Source organism: Eleginops maclovinus, chromosome 8 (genome assembly GCF_036324505.1).
Source record: "Eleginops maclovinus isolate JMC-PN-2008 ecotype Puerto Natales chromosome 8, JC_Emac_rtc_rv5, whole genome shotgun sequence".
Taxonomy (NCBI): Eukaryota; Metazoa; Chordata; class Actinopteri; order Perciformes; family Eleginopidae; genus Eleginops; species Eleginops maclovinus.
In genome coordinates, this window is record NC_086356.1 from 13,890,518 (window position 1) to 13,906,753 (window position 16,236).

General features: G+C 38.2%; 1 protein-coding gene across 2 annotated transcripts; it reads right to left on the reverse strand.

Annotated features, from left to right (window-relative positions):
- Window positions 1–3,565: 3,565 nt before the first annotated feature.
- On the reverse strand, window positions 3,566–15,531 carry antxr1b (ANTXR cell adhesion molecule 1b). Of its 2 annotated transcripts, none has more exons than XM_063890307.1 (18): window positions 15,232–15,531; window positions 13,157–13,228; window positions 13,004–13,075; window positions 12,784–12,865; window positions 12,628–12,661; window positions 12,299–12,378; window positions 11,556–11,624; window positions 11,380–11,460; window positions 11,220–11,280; window positions 10,938–11,036; window positions 9,716–9,785; window positions 9,541–9,619; window positions 8,475–8,570; window positions 8,341–8,382; window positions 8,138–8,230; window positions 5,843–6,001; window positions 5,139–5,219; window positions 3,566–4,477 (listed from the first exon to the last, which is right to left on the reverse strand). In XM_063890307.1, exons 1-18 carry the CDS (start codon window positions 15,384–15,386, stop codon window positions 4,058–4,060), a joined length of 1,845 nt encoding a protein of 614 aa, XP_063746377.1. In that variant the 5' UTR covers window positions 15,387–15,531; the 3' UTR covers window positions 3,566–4,057. The 2 variants fall into 2 exon arrangements, with proteins under 2 accessions (XP_063746377.1, XP_063746378.1); XM_063890308.1 differs by having other exon boundaries at window positions 13,004–13,037; window positions 15,232–15,457.
- Between the last annotated feature and the right edge of the window lie 705 nt (window positions 15,532–16,236).

Below are 16,236 nucleotides of genomic sequence, written 5' to 3' on the forward strand. Positions count from 1 at the left end.
TAGTTTTGCTGCAGCCTGTTGCTTGTTTTTGGAATGCACATAAAGAACAGTATCATCTGCATACATCTGTATATTAACAGAGGGACAAACTGAAGGTAAGTCGTTAATGTACAAGCTAAACAAGATAGGGCCCAGTACTGACCCCTGGGGTACACCAATATTACAGTCCAGATATGATGAATAAGAATTACCTTTATGTACACTCTGTTTCCTGTTAATAAGATAGGACTCCATCCATTTCATGGCCTCAGCTGAGAAGTTAAAATAAGATAATTTAGATAAAAGTGTCTGGTGATTCACGGTGTCAAAAGCCTTCTTAAGGTCCAGAAACACTGCACCTACTATACCACCCTCATCTAATTTTGACTTGATGTTTTCAAGGAGGAAACAGTTAGCTGTATCTGTAGAGTGGTTTGTACGAAATCCAAATTGCATTGGGTGTAAAGGACTGTGGCCCAAGTTTAGATGATTTTTCAACTGTTCTGCCACCCATTTTTCTGATACCTTGGAGATTACTGATAGTATACTAATGGGTCTATAATTTGACACCATGGTTTTATCACCAGACTTATAGATTGGAGATACCACTGCTGTTTTCCATGAACTTGGAAAAGTGCTTTGCCTAATTGACAGGTTGATCAGATGAGCAATGGGGCAAGCAAGTGTATCCCTGTGTGATTTTTAAAATGTGGTATCCCAGCCATATGAATCCCTTGCTTTTGAGTTCCTCAAGGAGGTTATAATTTTGATAACCTCTGATTCAGATATTTCCTTTATTTTAAAAATAGGTTTAGTATCATCAATGGGGATAGATGACACAGTTTCAGTTAGGATACCTTGAGCCAACTCCCTGACTGATTTTATAAAGAAATCGTTAAAAGTAATTGCAATCATATCATTATCTTGGGTCAATATTCCATTGATTTTAAGTTCAGGTAAAGTTGTTCTTTGTTCTTTATTCCTACCAATTAGTTTATTAAGATTTTCCCAAATAAGTTTCCCATTTCCCTGTGCTTCATTAATGATTCTAATAAAAAAATCTGCCTTAGCCTTTCTTAGATTCCTTAATACTTTATTTCGGAGAGTTGTGAAGGTAAGCCGGTCACTACTATGCCCTGATTTTAGAGCCCTCTTTAAAGCAGAATCTCTATCTTTCATTTGTTGCCAGAGAGTGTCATTTAGCCATGGTAGGGTGGTCTTTTGTCCATGTTTCTGTTTCACCTTCCTTGTGAAGTTTGCTCTTATTTCGTTAATGGTAGAGAAAAAAGTACTGCAGCTAACTTCAGTGTCTCTGTTGGTTAGAAGATCAGACCAGTCAATTTGATTTATAGCATTCTCCAAGTTCACTATTTCGTTTTTAGGAATTTTCTCATAAAATTGATTTCTTATGGTAGAATTTCCAAGTCGTTTTCTGGTTAGTTTCCTTACCAGCAATGTGATATTATGATCAGACAGACCAGTCAACATGTTATGCGATGTAGTTACTCTCTCCGGTCTAAAGTTTTCTAGAGTTTGAGCGTTAAAATGTCAGCCTCTTTTAGGGAGACAACAGTCACAACACCAGAGGGTCTTGAAGATGTTGTTTCCTCTCTGTTGTCTTGATTGACTTGAGACAGGTTTACTTTAGTAGGATTAATAAATCCCTTTTCCTCCGTGTCGTAGATGAAGCAAGACGTTTTTGCTCCCTGCAGTCTTATCTTTGAATATGAGGCCAAAGGGTCTGACATTTGTATTAAGTGTTTTTTCCATTTTACCTCAGCATTTTGTTTATATCTGCATAATGTGGTATGAATCAAAATGAAAAAACTAACCTAAGAAATGTAATCTGCTGAGGTGAAATGGAAAAAAGAACACTTGATACGAATGTGTTTGTTATTTCACAAGCCATTTTTATGTTGGACCCTTAATAAACCTGCAAAAACCTGCGAGTTACAGCTTAAATCTTTATCTACTCGAGGAAATGGAGTTTGTGTGAAAGATGAGCTGCTTGTTTTTATCCAAGAATATGCAAAATGTTATGTGAATTAGTAAGAAATGAAGGGTAGGTGACATGGAAAATGTGGAGAGGGAGCCAGGTCATGAACTGATTTGATCGAAGTAAACATGTCAGGATCTGTATACGTAAATGGAAAAAGTTAAGTCTGAGGCTCTCCTGTAAATTGGTTCAAGGCTGAGTCAGCTGCTGTGTTTCATAATGTGTCTGTGGAGCTGATCAGCTGTGACGTGTGTGATTCCTGTTGTTAGTGCACCAAGGTACATGTGCCACTGGCCAAGTTCAGTTAGAGTTAAACATATTTGAGGGTTACAGGTGATTTTCCTGATGTTACATGTACAAACTCAGAACTTAGAGGAGTTGGCGATCTTAAAAGTAATTCAAGGAAGCTCAAAAATTAAGATCTTGTTTTGAGAATCCTATATGCAGTAATACTGTTTAAGATTGTTTAAAGGATATTACTTATTTCCTACTGAGTAAATATTGAAGTTACTTGTTTCAAACGTAGTATATTAACAATGTTTTGTATTATTGTACCTTTGGAGATGAGAGAATATCTGTTATTCATGTTTGAAGGTCAGAAGGATCCACTTTGCTAACCTGAAAACAGTAATAAAGTAATAAACAGACTAAAATACGTTTAAGTGGCCCCCAAGGTTTTAACTTGGCATACCTGAATGCTCCACTCACCTTTGCTCTTCAACAGGTATTATTTCATGTTTTGTTTACATAAACTGCCTCTTCACTGCGTACAGAAGGACTTTGAATAGTGGTATTATGTGTAAACATTTCTACCTGATCTCCACGGTATTATTTTATTTGGATTGTGGGTTTTTGGATTGTGAATGCTTTTGCTTCTGGCAGTTTTCTCAGACACGCCTCCATTAGCTCACTGGACCAACAAAGAAAAAACGAAAGGAAAGCACATGGAAAATATATACAAAGATGAATTATACTCTTGGCTTGTTGCATAATTTTAACCTCTGCAAGTCAAGTTTTAAAAAATTGTAGCTCCAAGCGCGTTTTGCCCGAAAAGTTGTACATAATAATAATTTTATGTGATTCATATTTTTGTTAATCCATCCACCTTCTAGCTGTTTGCTCATTTCCTGCAGTGCCAGCCAGGAACGCAGAGCAGCCCAGAAGTGCTTTTCTCTGCAAATTCCTCCTGTTTTCCCGAAAGTAACTTGTGGTGACCAGAAATATCTTTGCATGCAGCTGTCCAGGGTGATCTTAACCAGGTAAGACAAGGCAGAGCTTTCTCCCTTAATGACTGTGGATAGCTCCCAAATGTGTTTCTGAAAGCTAACATACTCGCAAATCTAGAAAATCTATTTTAAGCAAATGCATTACCATAAATTAATCCATTAATCTGTATTAAAGATAATGTTTACTTGCCCTAAGTCTAGGAGTATGGACACCTTTCCCATTTCTATACACTGAAACACTTCTAAAATATATCCCCATCAGCACATCTGAAACATTATAAAACATGAGTGACAAAAATTAGGCCAAAGTCCCATTACTAATTAAACTAATCCCCTGAATGCATTACAGTCATGAATCTGTAAATTATATATTTATGTGATTTATTGAATTTTCATTTACAAAATATACATTTCCCAAAACAGCACTTGCCAAACAGACTTGCATGTTTAAAACACATGACACAGTTACTGAGCAAACAGATATCCTGCTGCTAATACTCATCATTATTATTTGTTTAGGTGAAAATATTTGCATCAAGCAAAGACTAAAATATAAGTGTATGCAACTCCATAGCATATTGCAATGCTTGACCAATATGTCAGATATTTGGAAGAAATGTTCTTAAGATATGAATACATTGCTTAGCTCCAATAACATTTAATAGCCAAAGCTGTGCTCGCTACACTATTTACTTTCTAGACTCAAAAATTCAAGTCATAGTCCATGACACATCATGCGTGAGCCACTTGTGCGGGAAAACTGACATTCACTCATCAGCTGCAGCCTCTCAAGGCAACATTTAACAGTCACTCTGTTTGGACAGTGAGAAGAGGATCCTTCTCAACATTCAGTTTTTTAATCATCATCATCACCATCATAATCATCATCATCATTATCATCATCATCATCATCATGATTGGGGCGCGGAGGAGGGCGTGACGGAGGAGGCGCTCTGCACGGGGCTGGACCCTGAGGAGGAGGCGGTAGGGAGCCGGTTGGAGATGGGGGTGCAGAGATTGACCTGAAGTTGGAAGGAGGCAGGGCTCTGTTGGGAGGGGGTGTGTACGCAGGAAGGGTGGTGAAGGACGGGGGAGGAGTGGACGGCAGAGGGGGGAGTGTTGAAGTGGGCAAAGGGGGCAAGAATGTGTGGCTGCCCTCTGAAGGACGACGCTGGTAACTGTGGGGCAAAGTGTAGACGGGCGTGGAGGGATGGTTGTAGATGGGATAGTGAGGAGTAGGGTAGGATTTACTTCTGGTGAAGTGTATGCACTTGCCCTGTAATGAAGAGAAACACAAAGAATTCTCAGGTCATTGTAGAAAAAAAAGAAAAGACAACAATCTGCAGATTTTCCATGAAAGATGAATCTGATTCTGCTGTGGCACAGTGACTGGCAGGCTTTGAAGAGTACAGCTTTCAACTAATGGAAAGAGGAAATTCCTCTGTTATTGAGTGTCATGGAAGAAAATTGTATTCCTGCCAGCCCAGGAGCAGGATCTACTCTAAATGACTTTTCCAGACACACAAGTGTTCCTGCAGAAACAATACTGCGGTTGTTTTTACCTTTGTCTACTCACTATACCTCCTGAGAGGTTTGTTTGAAATCAGTTTGATGCAGCTTTGACTATAAAGTCCATGAAATACATGTTTTTAATGTCATGCAGATGCAACATATTTTTTTTCTTTTTTTGTTCTTTCCTCCTTCGCTCCAACCTTCCTTTATTCCACATTTCGAGAGGTCATGAATTTTAAGATCTGGCAAATTCATTCACGTCTTCCTGCCAGAACCTGACATATCTGGTTAACTATCCTATTTATTGATTTGTTTTCAGTTTCAATGCGTTCTTGTCTTAACAGAAGTGATGCTGTTTTTCATTAAAGAGAGGAAGTATCATAGCATATTTCCCTTTCTTCTGTTATCTCTGGCGTGTCTCTCACCTTGTCTCCAGGATGAGGTCTCATCACAGACACTCTGTCATAGCCTTTTCTCAGAAATACACACAAAGCGTCCAGTTTGCCCTGAAGAAAGATTAGCACGCATGACAGTACAAATATTACACAGCATATCATACGAGTGATCTCTGATAACAAACAGATTATCAACATTATATGTGTGTAGTGTCCCTCAGTGCAGCTTTTGTCTGTTTTCTCTGCCAGACGGCATCTGCTCCACTTTTTGCTCCAGATGTCTTTCTTTTGATCTTGTATAGGAAGCTTTATGGTAGACTGTTAGATAAACAAAGAAAGTATTTTGCTGGAAATAACTGCTATGCAACAGATTCCATTATAAAGGCTCAGCTCAGTTCATGTCTGGTTCTTATTAGCATCCATCCAGCTGACTAATATGCTAGGAAACACATTTTTATTAACTATTTCCTGGTCACACATCATCCCCAGGAACATAACAACGAAGAGGTCTTTATGTTTCAAAACATCTGGAATTGACATCATACTGTAGTATATTACATATGGTAACATTATGTGATCCATGCCATGGAAAACATTTTCCAACAGTTCTCTAACTGCAAACTGGGCAAAACTATGCTATGTGGATAAAAACTCTCAAAAAAAGAAGCAATTAGATTTTTGGTCAATTTAAGTATATTTAATAACACAATGAAGTAAAAGTAAATGTTGAGCACCTTTATAGGAGAGTACCACTTCTGTGGGCGCACTGATTTGTGCGTTTGGTAGTAAGGCCTCGGTGGATCATACTCCTCCTCGGGCATCACAACTCGAGCGTTTTTAGCTTTTTCCAGTTTAGCTCCTTCTTCAGTTGAGCCTTTATCTCCCCATCGGACCTGAATAGAAACAAAAGCTATCAGCGCTCTAACGCAGACAAGGAAAATACGTGTTCAAAATGAGTTTAAAGTAGGAATAGTTGATCGGAGTCAGCCATTTTATTAGTTTATATTTACTGTCATATCTCAAACACTAAACATGAAAGACTTTTGTGACATTTTGTGCAAACATTATTTGTTCCTAGACAAAGTCCATCTCACTTTACAGATCTACTGACCTTTACTCCAGTTCTACTATGAGCTTGGTTTCTGGATAGGTGTCTCAAACAACTATTGTATGGATAGTTGTTGTTTGTTAAACTTCCCTCTTACAACCATCAACTGGTTACATGTTTTGTGTCCCACACTTTTTTTATGACTGAATATCCTACCTTTAAATTGATGACACGCTATCAGCCTCAGCTGTACTTATCATTTAGTCTAAATAGTGAAAATGAGCATGCTCAATACTGTAGTGGCAAAAATAAGCATGTAAGCATTGTCTTTCTGAGTATGTTAGCATGCTAACTATAGCATTTAGCTCAAACCACAGCTGTGCCTGAATACCGCACTTAGACTGAGAGAAGCTTAGTCTTGTTACAATAATTATTTAAGATAATAAGAAAAGGAAATGTACATCAACTGGAAAAAGGCAGCCCAATTTTATGCCAGTGCATCTGCAATGACTTCATCTGTTGTAAATGATGTCGATCTTAGCTATAACGTGCTGCTTTATTTCTACATAAATAAAAAACCTCTTTTCTTGCATATCCACATAAAGACTAATTAAACCCAGTCCTCAGAAGTTGGCTCCTTTGCCTCAACTTTTTATTCCGTTGCCGTTTATTTTCCAAAGTTTGGGATTTTCCCTCAAGTGTCTGAGAGAGCAGCATTTACTTTGAGACCTATTTTTCTAGCAAAAAACTACATCTTCAGCATAAGAACCCATTCTACTGATAGTTTGCCTTCCCACATGTAAAGAATGTTTCACTAGGAGCGCATTATCAAAGCCTGAATGATCAGAGAACAACAAAAAAAACAAAGTAAACGACTAGAATGATCCATCACATCGGGAGTGAAACCATTCCTTTCAAAGCAACCTTGGAAGATCATTACTCAGATTTACTCCCTTGCTGCCACTGAAAAGCCATGAAGGTTTAAACCTGGCAGAAATAGCACTTAAATGAGGTTGTGCATATTTTCCATTGCTCTGTTTGGAAGTGGTTCCTCTTTAAGTTCACGGCACAGACTCCTCGGGCTGCACTTACAGTCTGTAAAGCATTTCACACCGAGAGAGTGACCTTCTTTCTCCTAGACACAGACCCATATCGTGACCTTGGGACATGTACTTTCTGTTCATTTCTCAGGGTATCAGGTAGCTCGGATATCTGAATGCCTCGTCTTTTTTCACAATAAATCTCCAGACATTAGGATTTTGTCTTTTCCTTCCCATGATTTCTTCTTTTCCACACAATTTAAAGCATTCTTGCCTTTTAACATCTCAAGTTGCAAAATCCAAGCCTTTCCGCAAGATTCCACTAATAGGCACCTTTATTTATCCTACTGAAAACCAAAGAAACTTGCTGTTCCTGTAACAACCACGAACAAATCATTCAAGCTCCCTGAAAGAGCGCACATCCTGGCATTTGGTAAATCTGTCGTCTCTGCAGTTTACTGGCCAGATCTTGGCCTCATCTTGACTCTCACTGGCTCTCCTAAGAATCACAACAAAAAAGTGACTCAGCCGCTCCCAGCACGGACTTCTCATCTCTTTTAAGGAATGACTCTTTTCCTGTTCCACTTTGGATTGACGCTTTATTTGATTGATCTTTTCAAAAGTAAGCAGGAGCTAGAATCAAGATGGCCATGTCTTTCTTATGTGAACCTGGAGCTAGCTGACTGATGCAGATATCCAGTGGATTTCATTCTCATACTTAAAACCATATTTAATTTAGCAAGGAAACAGAATTTACTACTTAAGCATCTTCAGTATAAGAAACATTTGCTGGTTTGATGTTGGTTCAATGTAAGAATTATCACTTATGATCATAGCGGCTTTGCAACAGGCTGCAAAAACATCACTTTTGTGAATGGAACTCTGTTTTAAAAGTCAAACACTAAGTTTAATTTCTATCTAGGTTTCTGCTCTCTCTCTACCTCCATTCGCTTGATGCCTCCGACTCCACGTCCTCCGTAGTATGAGGCGTCCACTGTGGGCCACCTCTTCTTGGGAAAACCATCTTCGTCATCCTTTAAAAACAAAATGTAAGAAGCAAAAACATGAGACTTTGCGAGAAAAACAAGATAATAATTACTGTTATGAAATTAAAAAGGGTGCAAGAAAAATATAAACTACTTACAGAGCTGTCCTCTATTACTGGAGGGGGTGGCTCGTGAATGACCTGCAATCAGGAAAAATAAATATATAATGCTGTGACCTGACATAAAAACAAATGTTTTTGTTCATCCAGAGGATCCAAGATGGCTGCCGTACCACGGTGCAGCAAAGAGGCCAGAACCACCAGAGCAGGAGGACGATGAGCAGGAGCAGCAGGATGAGCAACGCTATGGCCACAAAGGTCCCATCAGACTATAGAGCAGGAAAAAGAGACAGGACATCACCAGGGTAAGATCGTTTTACTGCACTGCATCAAACCAGTACAGAACTCTTCTAACCAACATGTTGCTTTTAAAATATACATTTAGATAATGTGTTGCACTTTTGTTGAATTGAAACTATTTAAACAGGTTTTAGAAGGAGACTAAAAGAAAAAACAATTTAAGAAAGTGCTGGTAAAACAATTCAGGTACTTTACTATCATGTGCAACTTTAAACTTGTGCTCCACTGCATCATAGAAGAAACTATTTTACTTTAAAACTATTACTTCATAAGTCTGACAGCTTTTGAAACTTTACAGATTTCACTTTTGATCCCATTCTCTCCAGATGTTTATTTGAAAGTGTCTGATAAACTGAAGGATGAAATATTCCTCTGTGGCTTAAGAAAATTATTCCTAAGATAAATAAACTATTTTTATTATTAAGAGTATTAGTATTTGGACCCAAAGCTCACAAGGATTGTGTAAGCCAGACATTATTTTCCCAGGGTTTGCAGTGCACCCATGAGGCCATAAATCTGGGTTGAACTTTGATTGAGAATTGATCTTTTCTTAACAATTCTCCAGGTCAAAAATCAGTCCAATTATGAGGATTAATGTAAGATCTCTCTCATTCTCCCATTCAGGCTTTTGTCTCGAGCCATCTAGACAATTGTAAGCATTTATTTGCTGGACTACCCCACAGCTCAATACATTGCCTACAGTTTTTACTGAAACTATAACAATAATAAAATGGGAAATAAAACACAGTCAGAACCTCAAGTTACTAAAGATGCATACATGTGTGACAGGATGTTTCTTTAAAAGAATACTTTGTCACGCAATACTTCAACCTAAATACAATATGGTATGAGTCACAAAATGCCAAAGTGTATACTGAAGTTGGAATAAATCTAACCATAAGTGTTGTGTGAGTTTGAATTGCTTTAAATTGCACTTACACACGTGACTGCAGTAATTGTGACGGAGCTTGATACAAAACTCAGGCCATTATTCATGCTGACGTGGAGCGTGGCACATCTGTACAAATGGAAGTGGGAAAAAAAGAGGGGCAATGATCATTTATGTAATGCAACCCAGACATCCTCATCTGTAAACGCTTAAGTAATAACTTACGTTCCCTCTTTTTCCAGTACAGGAGCTGGGCACAAAAGGTAGGTATCTTTCACCACCAAAGGTCTTTTCACTGTGGAATGAACATTTGTATCATGCTGTAATAAACTTTACATACAAAGGTTGATTACAGATGATAACTGGTGAAAGAGAGAGTAGTGAAAGTGATGGAAAAGAAAACGTTTGCTTGATTTTTCTCTAGCAGTCATGAAACTTCACTAAATTCAAACCTCAAACTATTTTTTTGTTATTAAATTCCTGGACTTCCTCCCCTTATGGAAAAAGTAGCAAATTGGGGCGGGTTGCGGTTTATTTACCCTGGCTGAGTGAGTGTCTAGTGTGTGCAAAGACAGTGCTTCATGCCTGATGAGATCCACATTCCCCTCCAGACATCTGAGAAGCATTGAGTGTTATACCAGCTGATTGAAAGGAGGGGAAGATGGTGTTGATGGTTTTTTTAAGAGCAGGGCCGACAGGGATTTAAATCATTGGGAGCGACAATAAACTGCTCACCCCTAACCCATCCCCTTCTTTATTGTAAAAAAACAACTTTGCACAGCACTGTAAATGGCTGCTGATTAAAACCTTGTATTAGTTTGGATTCAAACATGCAACGGTTGTTGCCTTGTCAGTCACTTCACAATAAAATGTGGACAACGGAGGATGCAGGGAAAGTCTACTTACTAAATTCTTCTATAGTAATGTTGCCTTTTGAATAGATAACCTATTGTTTGCTGTCACATTTCACATAATATGGCCTGTTTTATATTACGGACTTCTATGTGTGGTTTATTATTTGTCTGTTGACACATCAAGCAGGCACAGCAACATTAGCATTCATCTGAACTTATCCGTCTGAAAAACCGATAGCAGTAAATCCAATTTGCACTCTCCTTTTAGCTTGGTTTTGGTCTCCACCAGTATTTGTCTTTTTAGCTGCTAAATGCTCTGCTATTTTCATCAAATAGTTGCTTACTTTGTCTCTCTTCTGCTGGGTCTGAGCAGGTCGCACTGTGAGCCATAAACTCAAAACAAAGAGCTGAAAGACATTAAAATACTCTCTAGAACTGAGGGGACTGCAGATTAATGTGAACATTGGCTGTGGGTTTGTCACTATGAATTAGTCCTTTCATATTACACATTGTTATTTAATAAGAGTTTAAAAGTCACAAATAAATACATCCTACAAAAAGGAATCCAGTAGAGCATTGGAGCATGTACTTACTCAAAGTAATGGTGTCATTGATGCGGAAGCTGCAGAGAACTTTCTGTACGTCTCGGGTGTGAAGGAAACCATTTCCTTTTACTACCACTTGGAAAGATTCTGAAATGGGATAAAAGTCATTTCTCTTTGCAAAAAGTAATGCCATGTGTATTTTTAAAGAAGCCTGTCATAAAAGTAATCTGGTGATGTAAACTTTACATTATATGTCACTTTTCAGTTAAATAATATCTTAAATTGAGTTGTATAACGCAGCATTTTTTATAATACAGTGTTTGTGTGTACCTCCTGCACAGATGCTGGACGGCTCTACAGCCAAGATCTCGATGCATGATCTCTTCAGGATCTGAAAGGGGAAGAATTTGGACAAAGAGATGAACTCAAGGTACAGTAGATCCAATTTTGCAGTGGAGTATTCAATCATGTTTCTTTGACATGAAATTACCGAGTCAATGACTCCTTGTAGCGCCTCAAATCCATCGTTCACCGGGAACACATGGTCCTTACTGTCAGCTATCGTTGAAAGCTGTCAATGACGATTAACTGATTGTAAGTCTCATAGTTTGGCTTGCTCAATTCATGCATCGATAAACTGTTTTATTGGCTACCAGATTAATTTACCTGGGTTTCATTGAAGTCTTTAACCCCGACACAGTACACGGTGGCACCCAACTGGCGAGCTCTGCCTGCCTGAGACATTAAACAACACATAGCTTTTTCATTATGTGTCCTTTTACAGTTGTACTTGATGACTGAGTCGGTATTCATATGTTGATGAATACTCATAGATGTGTGTGTATAATTTAGTGTGATAGAGAGTATGTAATGGTTTAGCAAAGCCAGGCAAGGACTGCAAAAGAGAACGATTCAAAGATTATTGATTTGTTGTGTATGGTCCCCGTTTAATGAAGAGTCAAGCTAAGTAAATGAACTATTGGGAAGAAGGTGCAGCTTTCATTGCACCTTATGGGCTGCAACTTTAAAGTTGGAAACGCCTCCTTCAGTTATGTTATGACTTTGACAGCTGCTGGAAAACATCTGTTGTGACATTGCAGAGTCATGTGGCCATGAGGGCAACAACCCTGGTTTCCAATACACACAGGATAATACAACAACAGCTTTCCTGCCATATGTAGTTCAAATGTTAATTTATGCTTCAAGTTTCTTAATTTTACATGATTTTGAAGTGGGGAATATATAAGTGAAATGATGCATGATCACATGATGAAGAAAAAGTCACAATATGTAATATTATTACTGTCTTTTGGAAGAAAATGATCAGTTTAAGAGATATTCATTGTTATTGAACATTGACTCATTGTTAAACTATAAAACCCTGCATTTTGTTTTAACCCCTATGTCACCTCTCTTTGTGCGAGGTCAAACTGGTTTTCCCTCAGTTCACCGTCCGTCAGGGCGATGATCACACTGGCTGTCCGGTAACCTAAGAGTCAGAAACAGAGAGGGAATGGCAGTTTAAATAATGACACAACATCCTGCTCACCCAGTGAAATCCATTACTTTTTCAAGAATATTATAAAATAACTGTCATCTGATGGAAAGAGCAGCTGTGATTTGGTTGTTATTTTTGATTATTCCAACACATGTTGTAATTGAGTGGTGATGAATGGATAAAATGTACTTATTACTACTAGAAGTCATGATTAAGTGCTTAAAAGCGTTTTTTACTCACCGTCTCCGGTCCCATAGTATATTTGCTCGCTGGCCTGAAAAAGAAGTTTAGAGGCGTCAGTGGTAATAAATTTAAATTGGCCTCATTTAGAAAAGTTAGATGCTATCCTGTTGGGCAAGCAGGATATGTTTCTCATGGATTGAACAGATGGCTTACTCTTTGAAAACCTTTGTCCATGAAGGTGTCTCCGCCCGGATGCACCATGTTGAGCTCTTCCAGCCCGGCCCGGATCTGCTCTCTGATCATTGAGATCATTGAAGATAATAAAGTATATGTTATTTTAAATTCAAGGAGATGGCACAGATTGCATTTAACTAAACTAAGGAAAAAACAACAGACGTGTAAATGAAATTTGCATGAGGCTGTGCATGTGCACCTGTCTTCTGTCAGTGCCATGAGAGTCCTTCCTTCTGTTGAAAATACAATGAAAGACATCCGCAGCTGAGGACTAAAAAACAGCAGGAGACAACTGTCATGTTTAACAATATGTTGTTTGTCTTTCAAATCTGACGTTTCTGTGTGGACTTACCTGATAAACTTGTGAGCCAGGTGGTCAACAAAATAATAAATCTCATTCCAGTGATGTTGCACACTGCCAGACCTGAGAAAGGTTCAAAGAATACAACTTGCTTATTTTGATGTTTCAATGAAAGTCATAAGAGAAGCTGTTCTTAATGCTATCTAGTTTCTATATTTGTTAGGTCATGTAATAGTATAACACGTGTCATTCCATGAGTCCTGTGTAGACACAAACACAGCAAATCGGAATATCACTCATAAATTGTTAGGAGATAAAAATACAGAACATCTTTTTACATTTGCTTCCTAGTTTTTTTCATAACTTAAAATCCAAAATATATTTAGTTTACTATCTTTTAAGACAAAGAAAAGCAGAACATTTTCACATTTGAGAGGCAGTTTTTCTGAATTGTCTGAATTTGTGCCTATTCCTTTTCTGTGCAGACGTTTTAGCTAAAGAGCTGCACATTTAATGTTCCTCTTAGTTTTAAGTTGAATGATTTATAATGCTGTAGCTGCTATAATATATTTGTTTATCCTTTGTCTTTGTGTCACTTCACACAGAGAAGCTGGTTCATTTTAAACTATTGTGTTTTCTTATAAGTGCTGATGCTTCACTTTTCCTCTTGTGGCTTCACTGCTGAATTTGCAGAAACTAACATTGAGAAGTGCCACGTAATTTTTCGAATGAGCTGAACTTAATTTCTAGTCGGACTCAATTAACAATAAAAGAAGACGCTTTCAAAGCGGAAGTCAGCAATTAAAGTGAATTATGAGACAAATATGTAAAACCTCTTCTTCTCCCTTTCTGTTATGTTTTCATTTATCCTGTGATGTGAGTCCCAGTGCAGATGTGCTGCCAAAAACTCGGGATCTCTGGAACATCTGGCTCTAATGGAGAAAGGGTTCTGCAGACTGAAGCAGAGCTGGACTAAATGTGGAGTCCTGTCAGTGAAATGTGGCCGAACTTCAGAAAGAAGCACAGTGGAAAAAAGTTATCTTTGATTTAAAGTGTTATCGCCTGCATTTATTTCATCGGATATTTATTTGTCACTAAGACTGATTTGTATATTTTTTCATGTGTCTAATGAATCATCAATCCCTGCAGGTCTCTTTATTATTGAAGTAAAAGCATCAGCACAAAATGTAGTTTCCATCCAGGAGGACATTACTATGACCTGGCAACAAAACATCAACACACTGACACATGACTGGAATTGACCTGCTGAGGAGCTTCACATTGGCTTCAGTTTAATGGAAAGTGTTACCTAACCCTGATGTCTACACTCACAGGGTGTTAGAAATATGCTCCTTTGTAAGGAGAGAATTGCACATTGACTTCAAAGTCAAAAGTGCCAACCAGTTTCTGATTTCATGTGAGGATGTGTTGCTTTCTTTGTTTTATTTGGTTGTAAACTGAATATCTTTAAGTTTGGAACTGTCGGAAGAACAATAGAAGAAATTGCCATGGAGTCACCTGAGTCTCCATGGAAATGTGGGAGGATTGGACAGGCATTTTTCATTATTTGTCTGACCAAATTACTATTTGATTGATCCAGAAGCCATTTACACTATGATACTTGCATCTGATATAAGTCTATATGTTTTGAGACTGTCCCTATGAAATTAGCCATATATAAATAAAGCAATATGCAGATCCACAATGAGTGTTTTAAAAAAAATGCTAAATTATTCCTGTACCACAAGAAATCATGAGATCTTGAGTGTTTTTACTCTTTTACCTTTTTTATTCAACCTTTATTTAACTTGTTACCTGAAAGCAGACATTTCACAATAAACATCAACATGTGCCAGCTGTGTTCACAGAACTGAGCTTTGTGTTGGCACTTGTGACTCCAAGTCACACACATTATTCCTGACGTCTGTACCCAGCACAAAACCAGTCATATTTTCATTTGACTTAAATGTGCTTATCATTTCAAAGCTTCCTATTATACTACAGTAGCTAGTACCTATTTGTCATAAAAGTAGCCCATTGCTGCCTCTTGTTTGCACCTGTGTCTTCAGAACAATCTCAGTTGAGTCATGCACTGAATATCAAAAGTTGAATAAAGTAACACTCACTTGTCCAAAACAAAGTACAGATCAAACCCTCCGTAGCAGGACGAGCCTGCCTCCCTCCTGCCGTGGCTCTGTCCTGCACTGCTGACCAACAGGACCGCCACCAGCATGCCCAGTTCCACACCGAGCAGGACCTGCCTGCACCAGCACTGGGACATCACCCTAAATTAAGAAGAAAACTCCAGCTCAACAAAACAGAGGGCAAATACTCTCCAATTGGAAATGTTCGTCCACGCTCCCTCTCACACCACACTCATGCAGTCAGCCATGCTGCACATGCATTAAACTCCTCTGTGGATCAGCGTCCCATCTCCTCAGCAGCAGATGTGTGCTGGCAGAGGAGGAGTGGGACTCAGTCTTCAGCTCCCTCTCTCTCCACGCTAAATCTTTTTAACACATGCTGCCATAAATTCACAATAAAAAAGTTTAAAGTGGGAGATTTTTATTTGTTTTTATCAACTTTTACCAGACATTTGTTCTTGCTATTATCAACAATTAACCACAATGTTTTTGCAGGTTTACTCAATTCATCACCTACCCATCAGTGCCACTTAGTGGTGGGAGAGGTGCTCAGATGTTTGACTTGGGTGGATAAAGTATTGAGTTACTTTCCATGTTGAGTGGTAAACAAATGCACTATAAACATCATTGTTGTTAAATATAATTGATCTTCAGTTTAGTTAACTGTATTAAAGGTAAGAACTTAACATCAGTAAACACTGGAATAATTACACGTGTTGTTTCTCCTAAAGTAACTTTATACCTTCTGAAAGGTTTTTTGTTTTTTAATGTGTGTTTACTTTAATGTGTGACTGTATGTTCTGGTTGTTTTGAGAACTGGGTGTTGCATCAATCTTTTAAAAAATCAATTAACAACTAAACTGAAGTGACAGTAGCTGGGCCTTCACCAATCATTTAAAAAAAAGAACAACATGGCAGTAGTCCTTTCTGTCTTTGCCAACATAAAATAGTTCATAGTAGAGTCTGAATCTGCATGGTGTGGTAAGA

Bases quoted from the DNA above. Each gene is read 5' to 3' on its own strand.
- antxr1b (XM_063890307.1), bottom strand. From the start codon at position 15,386: ATGTCCCAGTGCTGGTGCAGGCAGGTCCTGCTCGGTGTGGAACTGGGC. The intron at 11,037-11,219 runs GTACACACAAAC...ATCCCATTTCAG, and splicing joins GTCCAGCATCTGTGCAGGAG to AATCTTTCCAAGTGGTAGTA. The intron at 9,786-10,937 runs GTAAGTACATGC...TTCATTCCACAG, and splicing joins CAATGACACCATTACTTTGA to TGAAAAGACCTTTGGTGGTG.